Source organism: Lates calcarifer, linkage group LG19 (genome assembly GCF_001640805.2).
Source record: "Lates calcarifer isolate ASB-BC8 linkage group LG19, TLL_Latcal_v3, whole genome shotgun sequence".
Taxonomy (NCBI): Eukaryota; Metazoa; Chordata; class Actinopteri; family Centropomidae; genus Lates; species Lates calcarifer.
In genome coordinates this window covers 12320776-12334048 of record NC_066851.1, presented here as the reverse complement: position 1 = coordinate 12334048, position 13273 = coordinate 12320776, and the positions used below count along the sequence as shown (strand labels likewise).

Sequence of the window (13273 nt, the reverse complement as noted above, 5' to 3'; positions counted from 1 at the left end):
GTGTGTGTGTGTGTGGAACATCCCATTCTCTGATTTTATTACTAGCCCTCTGGTGAATCTCTTCCCCTTATGATGAATTATTGTGCTCTGGAGACTGAGTATTTACCCTGACTTCTCTCCACATGTCTCACATTGCTTAGTGTGAAAGCTCAATTTCCTTATGTCAAACGTTGCATGTTTCATTTATTATTTGTAGATCCAGTTAATGATAGGAATGCCTTGTGAGATTACTACCATATGAAGTTGCACCATGTCCTTGAAGAGTTCATATGGATCTTTTAAATCCAGCTGCTAACAGAACGTCTTTATATTTAACCCATTCTTCGGAGTGGTTTTTATTGTATAGGCTACTTGTTCCTATGCAGCAATAAACAAGTTCAATTGCATGCTTTAAAAAAAAAAAACAGCAAAAACCTTACTAATTATTATTGTATTTATTGTGCGCCCCAAGGGCACTTCTTGTTTTTGCAGGTAAGAGAGAGTAATTCCCTTCGAGAGGCATCTATTCAGAGCTCCTCTTTCCCTCCTCCAGTCTCTACCACTGCCTGCCAGGTCAGTTATTCAGACTGATACAGCGGTTAAATTATTCAATTTAAGTGTTTTTGTTTCCTCTTTTCTCCTGAGACTGTTCTTTGGCTCAAATCATATTTAAAAAAACTCTGCTAAATCTTTGCTGATCTTCTGTCTCTGTGCAGATGCGCTTCTCTCTGTATATGCATGGGGACTTTAATGGTTCATTGTTGGTGGCTATAGAGGAGAATGGGACCACCACTGCACCACTGGTCTGGGAAAGAAATTATCAGTGGGCTGACGACTGGGAGGATGTTGCCCTGCAGTTGACCGACCTTCATCACGGGTAGGTAATAGGAAAACAAATGAATAGCAGAGCAGTCTCTTGTGTATAATATTTAGCTACTAATCAGCTTGACTCACTTCTTTTTCCTCACTCATTCAAAAATAGAAGTTCTTTCACAGTAGGCTCTGAAATATTTCTATTTCCCCTACGTTATATGTCAGAACAAAAACTATTCTCAAGCAGAAGTACAATTACAATTTTACAGCGGCGATGAAGAAGTTGAGGATGAATACATACTTTAGTCTGAAGACGAGGAAGAGGAAAATTGCTGACTAAATCTAGAGAATTTCTAATCTTTTTCAAGCTTTGGCTTCTTTTAGTATGAGCTGTTAATAATTCTCCAAATACACAAATGGTATGTACTTTGCTCCAGGTTCCACGTGAAGGTGACAGCTGTGTGGGAACAAGGCTCAAATGCTGATGTGGCTCTTGATGACATTGCACTCGGAGCAAGCTGCTTCAGTACAGGTGAGCTGTTGCTAACATGCCACCACGAAATTCTACAGACTGTAACAGCAATGCCACTGTTAAACTGTGGTTGTTTATACGGTATAATGATGATAATGTAATAATAATAATGAGAACACTAATTACATGGGCAGGACATTGATACCGTGGCTGATCACTACTGTGCAGACTCTGGCTCCAAATGACGTCGCCAGCGCAAAGATGGCTGCCGTCACGTCTGGGATATTTTTGGTTTCCTTTTTGTTCAGAGGGAGGAAGTGGAGATGCGGCGTCCATCTTTATATACAGTCATTGTGTTACTCTTGAAGCAGACTATTAATAATAATAATACATGAAATTTCTATAGCGCTTTTCAAGACACTCAAAGACGCATAACAATATAACAAAAGAAAGTAAATTAAATAAAGTGACTGTTATAACTGCAAATGCCAGGTTGAATAGGTGGGTCTTGTTTAGTGATTTGAAGGTCTGTAATGAGTCCAAGTTCCTGATGTGTTGTGGAAGGGAATTCCAGAGGGTAGGGGCATGTGACCACTGGCCACATCACTGCACCGGCCTGAAAATATAGCCTTTTTTGTGATACCTTAAAAAAATAACAGCAGTGAGTACATCAGACATTTCAAAAGAATGAACCACTTTAAACACAGCTGCTTCAAAGTGATCTACTGCTAATAGCATTAAAACACTTAAACTTGCTAGACTGAAGACATTTTTTGTTGTCTGCTTTTGGTCCTGTGTGACTTGTTCTCTTTCAGGAAACCTAATGATAACAGAATTCAAGTGACTAACACGAGAGAAGCTAAAAAAATTTGGGACAACAGAGGAACAGTTACTTAGGCTTGCTTGAAAGCCAGGCTATTCAAGAGTAATATGTCCAAAAATACTGCCCTTCCATGAGGAGAATGGGCCCCTCCATTTTAAAGAGTCATGATCCACTTTCTTGGTAGAAAGGACCTGTTGTAAAAGAAATTAAACCCTTAATAAGGTAGGCTGTAGTTCTTCAAGATGGCAGCTCCACTCTGGATATTTACCTGTGAAATTTACTGCAGTTTTGGACATAAATTGCATCCACACCAGGGCTGCCATCCCATTTTAAAATCAGTAGAGATTTATGGTCTGATCCTATGGGTTAACATGTTCATTAAATAACAAAGAATTATATATTTAGATGCTTAATAAAGCCACAAAGTTGCTTCTTTATTTTGCTGTCGAAATGGTGCAGCCCAATGACAACAGCTAAAACTCTATATGTTTATTTGTGTGTAGCATGTAGTCTTGTTTTCTCTCTTCTGTTTACTTTCACAGTGATCTGTAAGCCAGATGTAAACTCATCAATCAAAACTCTTGCTGGATTAAATTGGGAGCAGAAGAGTACATGGAGTTCTCCCAACTGAACTGTTGTTGTTGACTGTTGACTAAGTGGTGACTACTGTCTTTCGCTCGGAGCTGCAGTGGTGTACAGTTATTTGTTTGATGCCCAGTTTCTATGATTGGTCATGACATGAGGGCGACCAACATTTAATAATTTGCTACAAATGCAATACCGCAATATGACAGTTAAAGTGTGTACCAGCATTCATGTGTTACTGTTGTTGTTTTCAATTCTCACAGTCATGTGAGAGGGCTTTTTTAAAACCCTTTCTTTGCTCCATTTAAATGGTACGGGGTGAATTTGACCATTTAGCTTGGTATTAGGGTTGATACACAGATATGAAATTTGACCTCTCCACACTGGATTAAAGCAATAAGTCTGTTTTTGTTTGTGCATGATTTAAGGGATAGATGGTTTAAAAACTCAAGGGAGGCACAGCTGATGTTGCTCAGCCCCAGTTGGGCAAGACTGAAGCATTTTCTAACTGATATCAGGGTCAATTCAGGATCCCACATTAACTTCAGCAAGCCATAAATTAGTTTAATGTTTCTCCTTATTACATTTCTGACCTCACTGTGTGCTGGGATCTTGTTGTACTGGAGAGACTTTTTGCATGCCTTTTTGATATCAAGGCCGAAACTATGGAAGCTGTTGTTATGCAAGTTCGACAATATCAGGCTGGTTTTAGGGAGGGGCCTGCTGGTCTGGAGTTGGGCAAAATGAACACAACACTAACCTGTAAGTTTTATAGAGGCTAGAATGTGTGAAATCACCAATGCGTGGACTTAATTTCCTGTCTCTGTATGCTACATAGTGGATGAAGACGTTAAGAGAGAAATATATTCATGATGTCTTCCTGCGCAGGAATTAGTCTCATAAAAGTCACTGTGTTCTTTGAATTTTTCTCATTTCCTTTGATCCGTGAATATAATTTCCAGTGAAATGCAGATGACTGACTGTGACACCTTTTCTCTCTTTCCTCCCACCTTTCCCTGTCTTGGCTTCCCCTCTCTCCTCAGATCTCAACTCTCTGCTGCCCATGATGAGCTTGGAGGATATCTTAAGCCCCCTTCCAGAGCCCTCGGCCTCAGGTAGCGTGTAGATCTAGCTGTCACCTTGGTTACCTTGTGAATTTCTGAAGCATCCTTTGTCTACCGTGTCAAGCAGAATTTTACACACCAGGTGCAGGAGTGTATACTCACAATTTCTCTTGACGCTTGAAGCTTTAGCTACCGTATCCACTGACCAGAAGCTTTTAATCCATTCAGTGTTCGGCATTCACATAACAGGTGCTTAATGACATCTCCAGTGACTTGCTGAGATGTTCTGTTCTTCAGCGTTCAACAGTTTATCTGTGTCATGTATTTCTTTGCATTATTTTCTAGTGACCGGCTCACTCAGCAATTCTACAGTTCCCACCAGCTCATGTCAGTATTTTACTTTACTGTCTCCATTTTTCTAGAGGTGTCTTTGATGACATGGTGGTTTAACTCATGCGGCGCCAGCGGTCCCCATGGCCCGACCCAGGCCCAGTGTGACAGCACCTACAGGAACAAAAATGTCAGTGTTACTGTGGGGAAGGAAGGCTCATTGAAAGGAGTTCAAAAATGGAGGGTGCCTGCTACCAACAGATATTTGTAAGTGATAGAGGAGGTTGGCTTTGATGCTCATCTATCTGAGTGCCAAGGTGGAAGTTTCTCTCAAATCAGTCACAAGCTCCTCACCAAGTAATATTTTTTATTTTCCTTCAAAATCCCATGAAGAAAAAAAAACTGATTCCATTAATAAGTACTAACGACATACTCTGTGCTATACATTTTTAAATCTTTATTATTTTTGTCTAAAATCTAGCAAAAACACATGAATTCTGAGGCACTCTAGTTTATTTTGAGCCAGGCAACGTGCATTGTCTCACTGTCCTTGATATTCTACTAATGCATCAAATCTGTGGCTGAAAGTTGTGCCAGAAAAATGCTCCATTTACTACGGTTTGAGTAATGGTTTCTAAAAACGACAGTGTTCAGCTGTTACAGGAATTTATTCAGCTGTCTAAAAAAATGGAAGTAAGTGTGACCTGTTTTTTTAAAGATTTATAAGTATTTTTTTTTTTTTTTTTTAGATATAAGATTTACGATTACTTGAGGTTCAGAGTACAGACAGTGAAATGAAGTCAAAGTATTGAGATATGGACTATCATGCTGTTTGTTGACAATAAGTAAAATATAACATGTATTATTATAATGTTGTGAATCCTGTTATGCAGAATATGTGACCAGGAAGAGTTCCAGTGGTGTTTACACTTTCTTACGTAGTTCATTTTTAAGAGTTTACTCACTAAAGAGAGAACAGTCATCCACATGTGTTAACGTTGTGGTGTGACTCAGAGGTCTGGGCTAAGTGACAATTTAGAGGTGTGACTGCATGCTCGGGGACTAAATTGTTCTGGCCACGCTCTGTGTGACTGATTGTTGTCCTGCCAGATGAAAAACTTCAAGCTATTTGATCGTCTCCGCACAGCAGGTCATGGGACCTCGCTATCACAGTCACGACATGCGATGAGGCAAGAGAAAAATGTCAGGATTAATCATAGGATTTACAGGGTGGGGAAATACTCAAGGCTTAATTATGCACAGCTGTACTTCCTGCCAGTATCAGCGCAGTGTGTCTGTTTGTAAGAGGAAATCATGATAAAGCAGCAAGTGACTGCGCCTCCTGATTGGTGTGTTAGGACAGACATCTATAGTAGTTTGCTCAAGTGTACTGCAGTCTATCTATCTAGTATGATATGTACCATGGAGCCTGTGCCAGAAAGCAATTTATTTCAGTTACAATGTCTAATCCCATTGTGGTGCAATAATCTCCCACAGGATCTCTGCCTATGGAGCTGCAGGAGGGAAGGGAGCCAAAAACCACAACAAGCGCAACCACGGGGTCTTCATCTCTGCCATATTTCCTCTCGAGAAAGGAGATATACTTTATATCTTGGTGGGCCACCAGGGAGAGGACGCCTGCCCTGGGGTGAGTAGGGCGAGAGTGAAGTCGAAGGCTGGCAGGATTCGTTGACATATGCAATGTCCCACTGGGATATTTTTCTCCAGAGAGAGAGACCTAGATAAAAAAAAAGAAAAGAAAAAGATTCTCTCCTGCTGGATTCATACTTTTTTGAAGACGGCTTCTTTCTCTGAAACGTGAATCTCCCTCTCCCTCCGTCTGTGTAGAGAAATCCTCACACTCAGAAGATCTGCCTGGGAGAGTCATCAGTGATTGAAGACGACCTCAGGGGAGAGGCTAGCGCAGAGTGGGCTGGAGGAGGAGGTGGAGGAGGGGGGGCTACTTACATCTTTAAGGTAACAGAAGATACTTTGTGTTGCTTGAATATTGTGCATCCGCTCTGTGGCTTTGTGCGATGACTTGTGGGGATTAAGTGTATGAGCTGATAGGCATCAAAAATGTCTGCAGGCATATTGAAACAATTCATCCTAATCCACAGGTTTAAATATAGATTGAACATTATGGTCATGGCTGTGTTCTCCCATCTGTAACACAGGAGGCTCATGTTCAGTTTTCGTTACAGCTGAGGCCAATCATTTTCCATTTGCAGTGAAATGTTGAGATGCAAAGATGTTGCTGTGTTTCTGTCTTGTCAGATGGAGAATGGTGAGCTGATCCCCTTACTGATCGCAGCTGGTGGAGGAGGAAATGCCTACCTGGAGGACCCGGAGTCCAGTCTGGACCAGATACCACTTGAGCAGTACGAAAATAGCACTCTGCGTCCCAGTACCAACGGTCGAACCGGTGCTGCAGGTGCGTTGATATAAGTTATCCTGCTGCCAATACAGGAAGTTTGTTTGAAGGGTTGATTCACTGAAAATACAGTCTGAGTTTCATGATTCCAGATTTTGAGTTATCTGTCTCTGAGATTTCTCCCTGCACTGTTTTATTTCTCATTCTCACAGCATTGAAAGATTGCTTTTAATAAAGACAACGGTTAGATCTCTTGCTTAAATCAGTGTCCGCAAGGGTACCCCAGATTCTCAGTGTTTTTCATGGTCCTTAAAAATATATATACTCTAAATACTGAGTCTAGTTTACCTTTTCATGAAATTTTACCGGGTTCTGTGATGGACTATGCCTTGAAATCAGCATGACACATTTGTCTCTTCAGAATATCTTTTAAATTATTATTATGATTGATGACTTGAAGATAGAGAACATAGAAATTATTTATAAAATTAACAACAGGACTTATTATTCCTGATGAATATGAAGGCTGCAGACTCAGATCCATACTTCATAGTGTGTGTCCCAGTGAAAACGTGCTTTCCCATCAAGTGCTGAGGAGCGCTGAGCCTCAGATGACAAGAGGCTTTTCTCCTTGCAGCTCAAAACGAGTGAGTGAACTTGAACTGATATCAAGCACGTTTTTCATTTCTCTAAAAGGCAGCGTTAAAACCTTTTGTTCTGTATACACACATACTTGAAGCCTTGGCATAAGCTCTCTACACAGCAGGATGTGTTTGGCCTGCAGATAAATGGATCTATCTGGATTATTTTTTAATTTTATTTTCTTGACAGGTCTTGACCTTTGAAGCAGGACATATGGCAGAGATGTCTCTCTTTGCTCCAGCAAATTCTCAGTAAATCCCTCCTGACCAGTAGAGTCTCAACACAGACCATCTATCAGCTCATCTAATTGAAACTTCTGTGGGATTGTTTAGATAAAGATCTGAGTGTCAGAGGAAATATGTAGCTCTTTGTCGTGTGTGCAAGAGGTGTGTGTGTGTGTGCTTGTGAGCTGTGTGTTTGCTGGTGCATGTATTTGAACTGTGTCTAGCAGCGTTGAAACTGGTCTCCTTGCCGTCACATACATGAGACTACATCTGCAGCAGAAATATAACATGTCATCATCATGGATCTGCCAGTGATTGAACTGCATTGTAATGACTAGGGAGAAGTTCTACCTGTTCTCTTCACTCCGTACTAAATCCCTTTTTCAAAATTGTGACAAACAACAACAAAAACAACAATATAGAAAAAGCTACAATGCAGCTACAGTAGTGTGTGGCAGTCAGCAACATCAGTATGTATAAGTGGAAGGGTAAAAATTGTGGGGATGTTATACACTATCAAACAAAAGGGAAAAGGAACACCTTATTTTGGGAGACTGAATGGCTGAAGCTTTGCTGTTGACCCTTCATGTCCACCTACCAGCTGCCACTGAACTTAAATCTCAAACAATCTCCACTTATTTCTACACCAATCAGACACAACATTAAAACCAGCAACTGGTTTGCTTGGTTCACTCCAGTCTCCAGCTGGATGTCATCAAACCTCATCAAATGTAGCCTTAAGCAGACTGAGCTCTCAGCTTGGAAGACCTTGCCTTCGTGAGAATCCCCTGTGGACTCAGGCAGCTCTTTCTCGCTGAATACCTGTGTTGCGAATTTGTCAGCCCAGTGGCTGCCAGTAAGAGTCGACTAGAGCCAATACAGCTGGTCATATGGCACAGACGGCTGGCAATATTCAGCCACAGATGCTCTGCAACAAGTATCGTGGTATCACTACCATGGTGCATCTGCCCATTACTGCCAAGAACTCCTCAGACGTTTACACATCAAAATCTGTTTACTAGTTTGGTGTACTTATCAGACCGTGAAAATAGTTGTGTGATGGTGTTAGTGGCTCTTGAGGGATCTTCGTCAAGTCTGAAAAAAAATGCTCAAGTAACATCAACCAGATGTCTGATACTGGGCTTGGCATCTACAAATTTACGACAGAAAGTCAGCCTTTTTGGAACCTGACCCATGCTAGGAACTTAGCGTGCACTGTTTTGGACCATTTTTCAAAACTCTCTTTCTTGTTAGTCCTCTGACTTTATGATACTAAATCACTGAAGTGCCCCTTTAACATCACCCACCATCTTGGAGCATTGCAGCTACAACATAAACATGCAGGTTGGTTTGGACAGCGACTCAGGGTTGCTTCTTTTTTTAGTCACCCAGTCTCCTTGCTGTAGCTGTCGAACACAGCAGCTAGCCATTTTTTCAGTCTGCCTATCTTATTTCTGTTTTTTTAAGCAAATCCCACATGGTTACAAGAACCCAGTGGATGACCGCAGAGGCTTTAAAAGTTGGATATAATACTATTTCATTTTGCATTCATGTTTATTTCCCTGAAGGTGGAGGTGGAGGTTGGAAAGACAGCCCCAGCCCTCACCTGAGAGCCGGCAGGTCTCTGGTGGAGGGTGCAGAGGGAGGGTCGTCGTGTCCACTGGCCCTGTCCAAGCTCGGCTGGTCCACCTACGGGGGTTTTGGAGGCGGAGGTGGAGCCTGCACAGCTGGTGGTGGCGGAGGAGGGTACAGAGGTAACAACAGTTCGTGCTGCTTTACCATTTTCTACCCCTGCACTAAAAGCCCAAAACACTTTTATGTCTGTTATTTTCACCTGTCTCGCTCTCTCTTGTCAGTGCAGACAAAGCTAAACATTACACACATTCTGTCTTTCTTTACAGATTTACCAGTCTGTGTATTAGTCTGACACATAATTTATTCTTCAGCTTTTACTCTCGACAGTTGCACAATTTTGCTGTTTTACAGTGTGAAACTTGTCACTGTCATATTCATGTAGTAATTGCAATGTCTGCAATGTTACAGGTAATGACAAAGACCTACAAGCAGTGTAGTTATACAGTGTCCTTGGTTTGTTGCTTTGATAATCATACAGAGTAATTTTACATTTTCTTTTTGTTTATATCAACGTTTTTATCCATGAGTGATATAACAGCCTGCCAGAGCCAGCAGCTGGATGGAGCAGGTTAATTGTTAGATCACTCCAGTCAAATCACAATTTTGTGTCTTTTAACTTTCTATCACCAAGGTCAAAATACATGATGTTAAGCAACTTGTTTTCTTTTCTTTTTTCAAGAGAAAACTGTCAAGAGAGGCAACAAACTGACATGTATATAGCAAACACACTGACAAATGTAAACTGTCATAATGGGATCAGTAAGGTGCTGATAAGGCGTTGTAATACTGACTGACCGGAGAGTTCACAACATGATTTCTGTGACAGGAGGTGACGCAGCGCTGACAGGATGAGATCACAGCTGACGGTCAGAACGGAGTCTCGTTCATTCATCCAATGGGAGAGATTTTCCTGCAGCCTCTGGCAGGTGAGACTCAGTCTGACAAACCACAGCCATATCATATCATGATTATATAAAGACAATGGTGGTGACAAAGACTAGATGAGAGCAGAGTAATGTAAGGTAGAGTTGAGGATAACTGATACTCCATTTGCTGTTGAAAACCTGTGATGTGGTTGAAAGCTCTAGGAAAGCTAGAATAGAGAGTAAAGTTAATCTGCTGATGAGGACAAAAGAGATGAGATGCAGCTGGAAGGTTTGGAAAAAGATGGTAAGTGATCCTTGAGGGGGTTTTGTGTGTGTGTGTGTGTGTGTGTGTGTGTGTGTGTGTTGTGTGTGTGTGTGTGTGAGAGAGAGAGAGAGAGAGAGAATAGGATAGAAAAGGCTTCTAAACCTTGAGTACAATGATTTTTTTGGCTGGCTAAAATAGAACAATTGAATAGAACAGAAAGCAAATGCCATCTACTGATGAAGACCAAGATGTGGTTCTGAAAAATCAAAATCTAGTTAGATGCGTTTCAACCCACAAGAAGAAGTTAGAAAGTGGAGATCAAGTTAAACTATTTTGTTTGCACAAGAGCATAGTATAGTGGAGGTGAACAGAGTAGAGTAGATTAGTAAAGAATACAAAGCAAATTCCACCAATGAAATGAAATGAAATATGACTAGAAGCGCTAGTAAGTGGATATTGAGTTAAGAGTAATTTGTCAAAAGAATAGAAAACAAATTACACCACGAGTAAACCACATGGTTAAAGCAGCTCAATGGTCACAAGCAGCATGATGGAAATACTGATATAAGTTTAGCTTAAGACTAAGTCAAGACATTACTGTGATAACAAAAAAGGAAATCAATTGAAATTGGTGTGTAATTGAACTATTAAACTGCAGATTGACTGAAAAACCATGAGCAGATGTACTGTAAACTAAGACTCCACGCTGTTAGTGGTATTAATATGAAAAGTTTGTTTTGAGTCGCTCCAGGAACAGATAACATAAAACAAGGCTGATCCCAAAGCAAAGAGACACTGTTGGTGTGAAGATTAAATCCTGAGCTCCTCGGCTTCTTGTTCACTTAGCTCTCCAAGCAACTGATCCAGTCAGTGCCCCAGGGTGCACCTGTGTGTGTGTGTGTACCTGTTTGTGCCAAACTATCTGTCTGAACACTTACTTCACACACACACACACACACACACACACACGCATACACATGGATATATGGAGTGGGTTTTTTTTCTTTTTGTTTTGGTGAGACTACCATCTGATTCTCATTATTCATTGGGAGGAACAGGAAGGCGGTCGACTAATTCACAGCCTTATGGAGCCTGTTGCCTTCGGCGCCAACAGACAGACTTCCATTCTCATGTGAAAGACACTGTTGTTTTTGCTGCGTGTGCTGCCAGTCATCGCTTTTAAACGCAATGACTGCGTCTGCGACATGAAACACATTCAAAGCGAGATCTGAACAACAGAGATGTTATCAAGATTGAGTTTTAAGACAAAATATGTTTTTTTTCCTTAATGTAGTTAAAACATCTTTTCATCTCATCAGGATGAGATGAAAGCCAAAGTCTCCTATTCATAATTTGTTTCAGCCAACAATGCAGCACTGTAGGGTCCAGAATTTGGAGTAACCTAATAATGGGCAAAGGCATCAAATTACAGTATAACGTAGAGCAAAATGTTGAGCCAATAATGGTATTTAAATGTATTAAAGAGACATTTTTTTACTGCATTTTGCACAAATACACACATAATTAATCACATATACTTGAGTACAACATGTAATGACTAAAGGACGAGGTTGTTGATATTCTTTATTTTTCTTTTTGTCAGCACATCTTATGAACAAAACCAACAGCGAGTAAGTCTGTCAGGCAGTACTGTCAGACCTCAGCCTGTCTTTGGCTCTCAGTCCCATTCATTCTTCCTACTGAAGACATAAATCTTCACATAAATCTACTACGACTATTTTCAGCTGCAGATTTAGTGCTGTATGTGAGACTGACTCAAAATAATCCACAGTGTCCGTGTTCCTCACCATAAAGAAACATCAGCAGGTGCAAATGTGTAGCTCACTGATGTGTTTTAATAGTTTTTGGAGAGTGATTAAGTTCTTTAGCCTAGAGGAATAAGTTATTTCAGACAACACGTGTTTGTCAGATCAATTCATTGTTTGCTGACAAAAAGAAACTTAATGAATCTCACCCCGTCTTATTGAAGTATCCTGCAAACTTAACAATGTCTCTCAGAAAAGAAGTTTGTGTTTTACTGCATGCACCTGTGTTTATGTGTCTATACATTGTTCCCTGTAGCCATGGAGAGTCACGGGGAGTGTGAGATCAAAGTGCAGCTGAACTGCAGCCACTGTCAGACGCAGAGCTGCAAACGCGATGAAGACACTCACCTTATCCTCTGTCTCTGCGAAGAAGATGAAGTCCTGGCCAGCGACAATGTTACATGTATTGGTACTGTGGGTAAGTAATTACCCCCAAACAAATAGTGCTGTTTCCCCTGCATAATTATGATAAATCATCATGATAGACTAAAACACTTTGTTGAGCCTGTTAACCAACACTCTTCTCATCTCTCTCCCAGCAGCCCCTCAAGGCCCAGCTCCGCAGGGGCCAATGTCGACATCGCTGATCCTGGCTGTCGTGGTCTCCACCATCGCGAGCGGCATCGCGCTGATCTGCGCCGGCGTCATCCTTAGTAAGAGACTCCTCCAGTTCTGTGTGCAATCTGTGCCCTCCACCTTCCACCGGCTGTGAGCGCAGCTGGACGTAACAGATGCTTCCACATGTTACTGAAAGCAGAAACAGGAACACCTTTGATAAGCATTGGTTGAAATGCCATCCTCTGGCTGAGCGCTGGATGATTAAAGGAACCGTGGGAAAGATATGGGTCTGAATTTGAGGACACTGACACAATATGAAGTGAGCATGTATGAACACTTTTATTACAGGGCCTTGTTTCAGGTGATGCTCTTCTTTCTCTGGCTGTAAGTAAATACAGTAGAAATAAGCCCAAAGAGTAGGAAACAAGATTTTATTGCAAATGAAAAGTTAATGATGAAATAATGGAGGTGATTGCAGTTAAATACTATAGTGTTTATATTTTATATTTTTGTGCTTACAGTAGAACGATTGCTCTCATGGAAGCATGAAACAGTAGAGATGTACTGTAAGCTCATCTCAGTGTTTGACACTAATATAAAAATACATGATTGGCTATAAAAAGGACAAGCAGAAAGCTTTGACATTTTATGAGGAAGTTTCTCTCAGCTGGAGATATGTGTTGGTGAGTTAGATTAGGTAACGGTAAATGCCAGGCGTTCATGATTCAGTGGCTGAAAAAACAGATCATTATGTTTATGTGAAGCATGAAGATTAAAAGAATATGAGAAACTAGAGAGCCGTGATAAAAGATTAGCC

At 40.9% G+C, this 13273-nt stretch overlaps 1 protein-coding gene across 1 annotated transcript in view; it reads left to right on the top strand.

Moving 5' to 3' along the window:
• ltk (leukocyte receptor tyrosine kinase) overlaps positions 1-13273 on the top strand; it is a 92600-nt gene that overhangs the window by 66231 nt on the left and 13096 nt on the right. The window contains 13 exon segments of the mRNA XM_018683957.2: positions 452-552; positions 696-856; positions 1230-1324; positions 3716-3787; positions 4159-4333; positions 5564-5714; positions 5915-6043; positions 6344-6500; positions 8875-9060; positions 9768-9787; positions 9789-9867; positions 12155-12316; positions 12438-12551. Coding sequence (XP_018539473.1) covers positions 452-552; positions 696-856; positions 1230-1324; positions 3716-3787; positions 4159-4333; positions 5564-5714; positions 5915-6043; positions 6344-6500; positions 8875-9060; positions 9768-9787; positions 9789-9867; positions 12155-12316; positions 12438-12551 — 1602 coding nt within the window.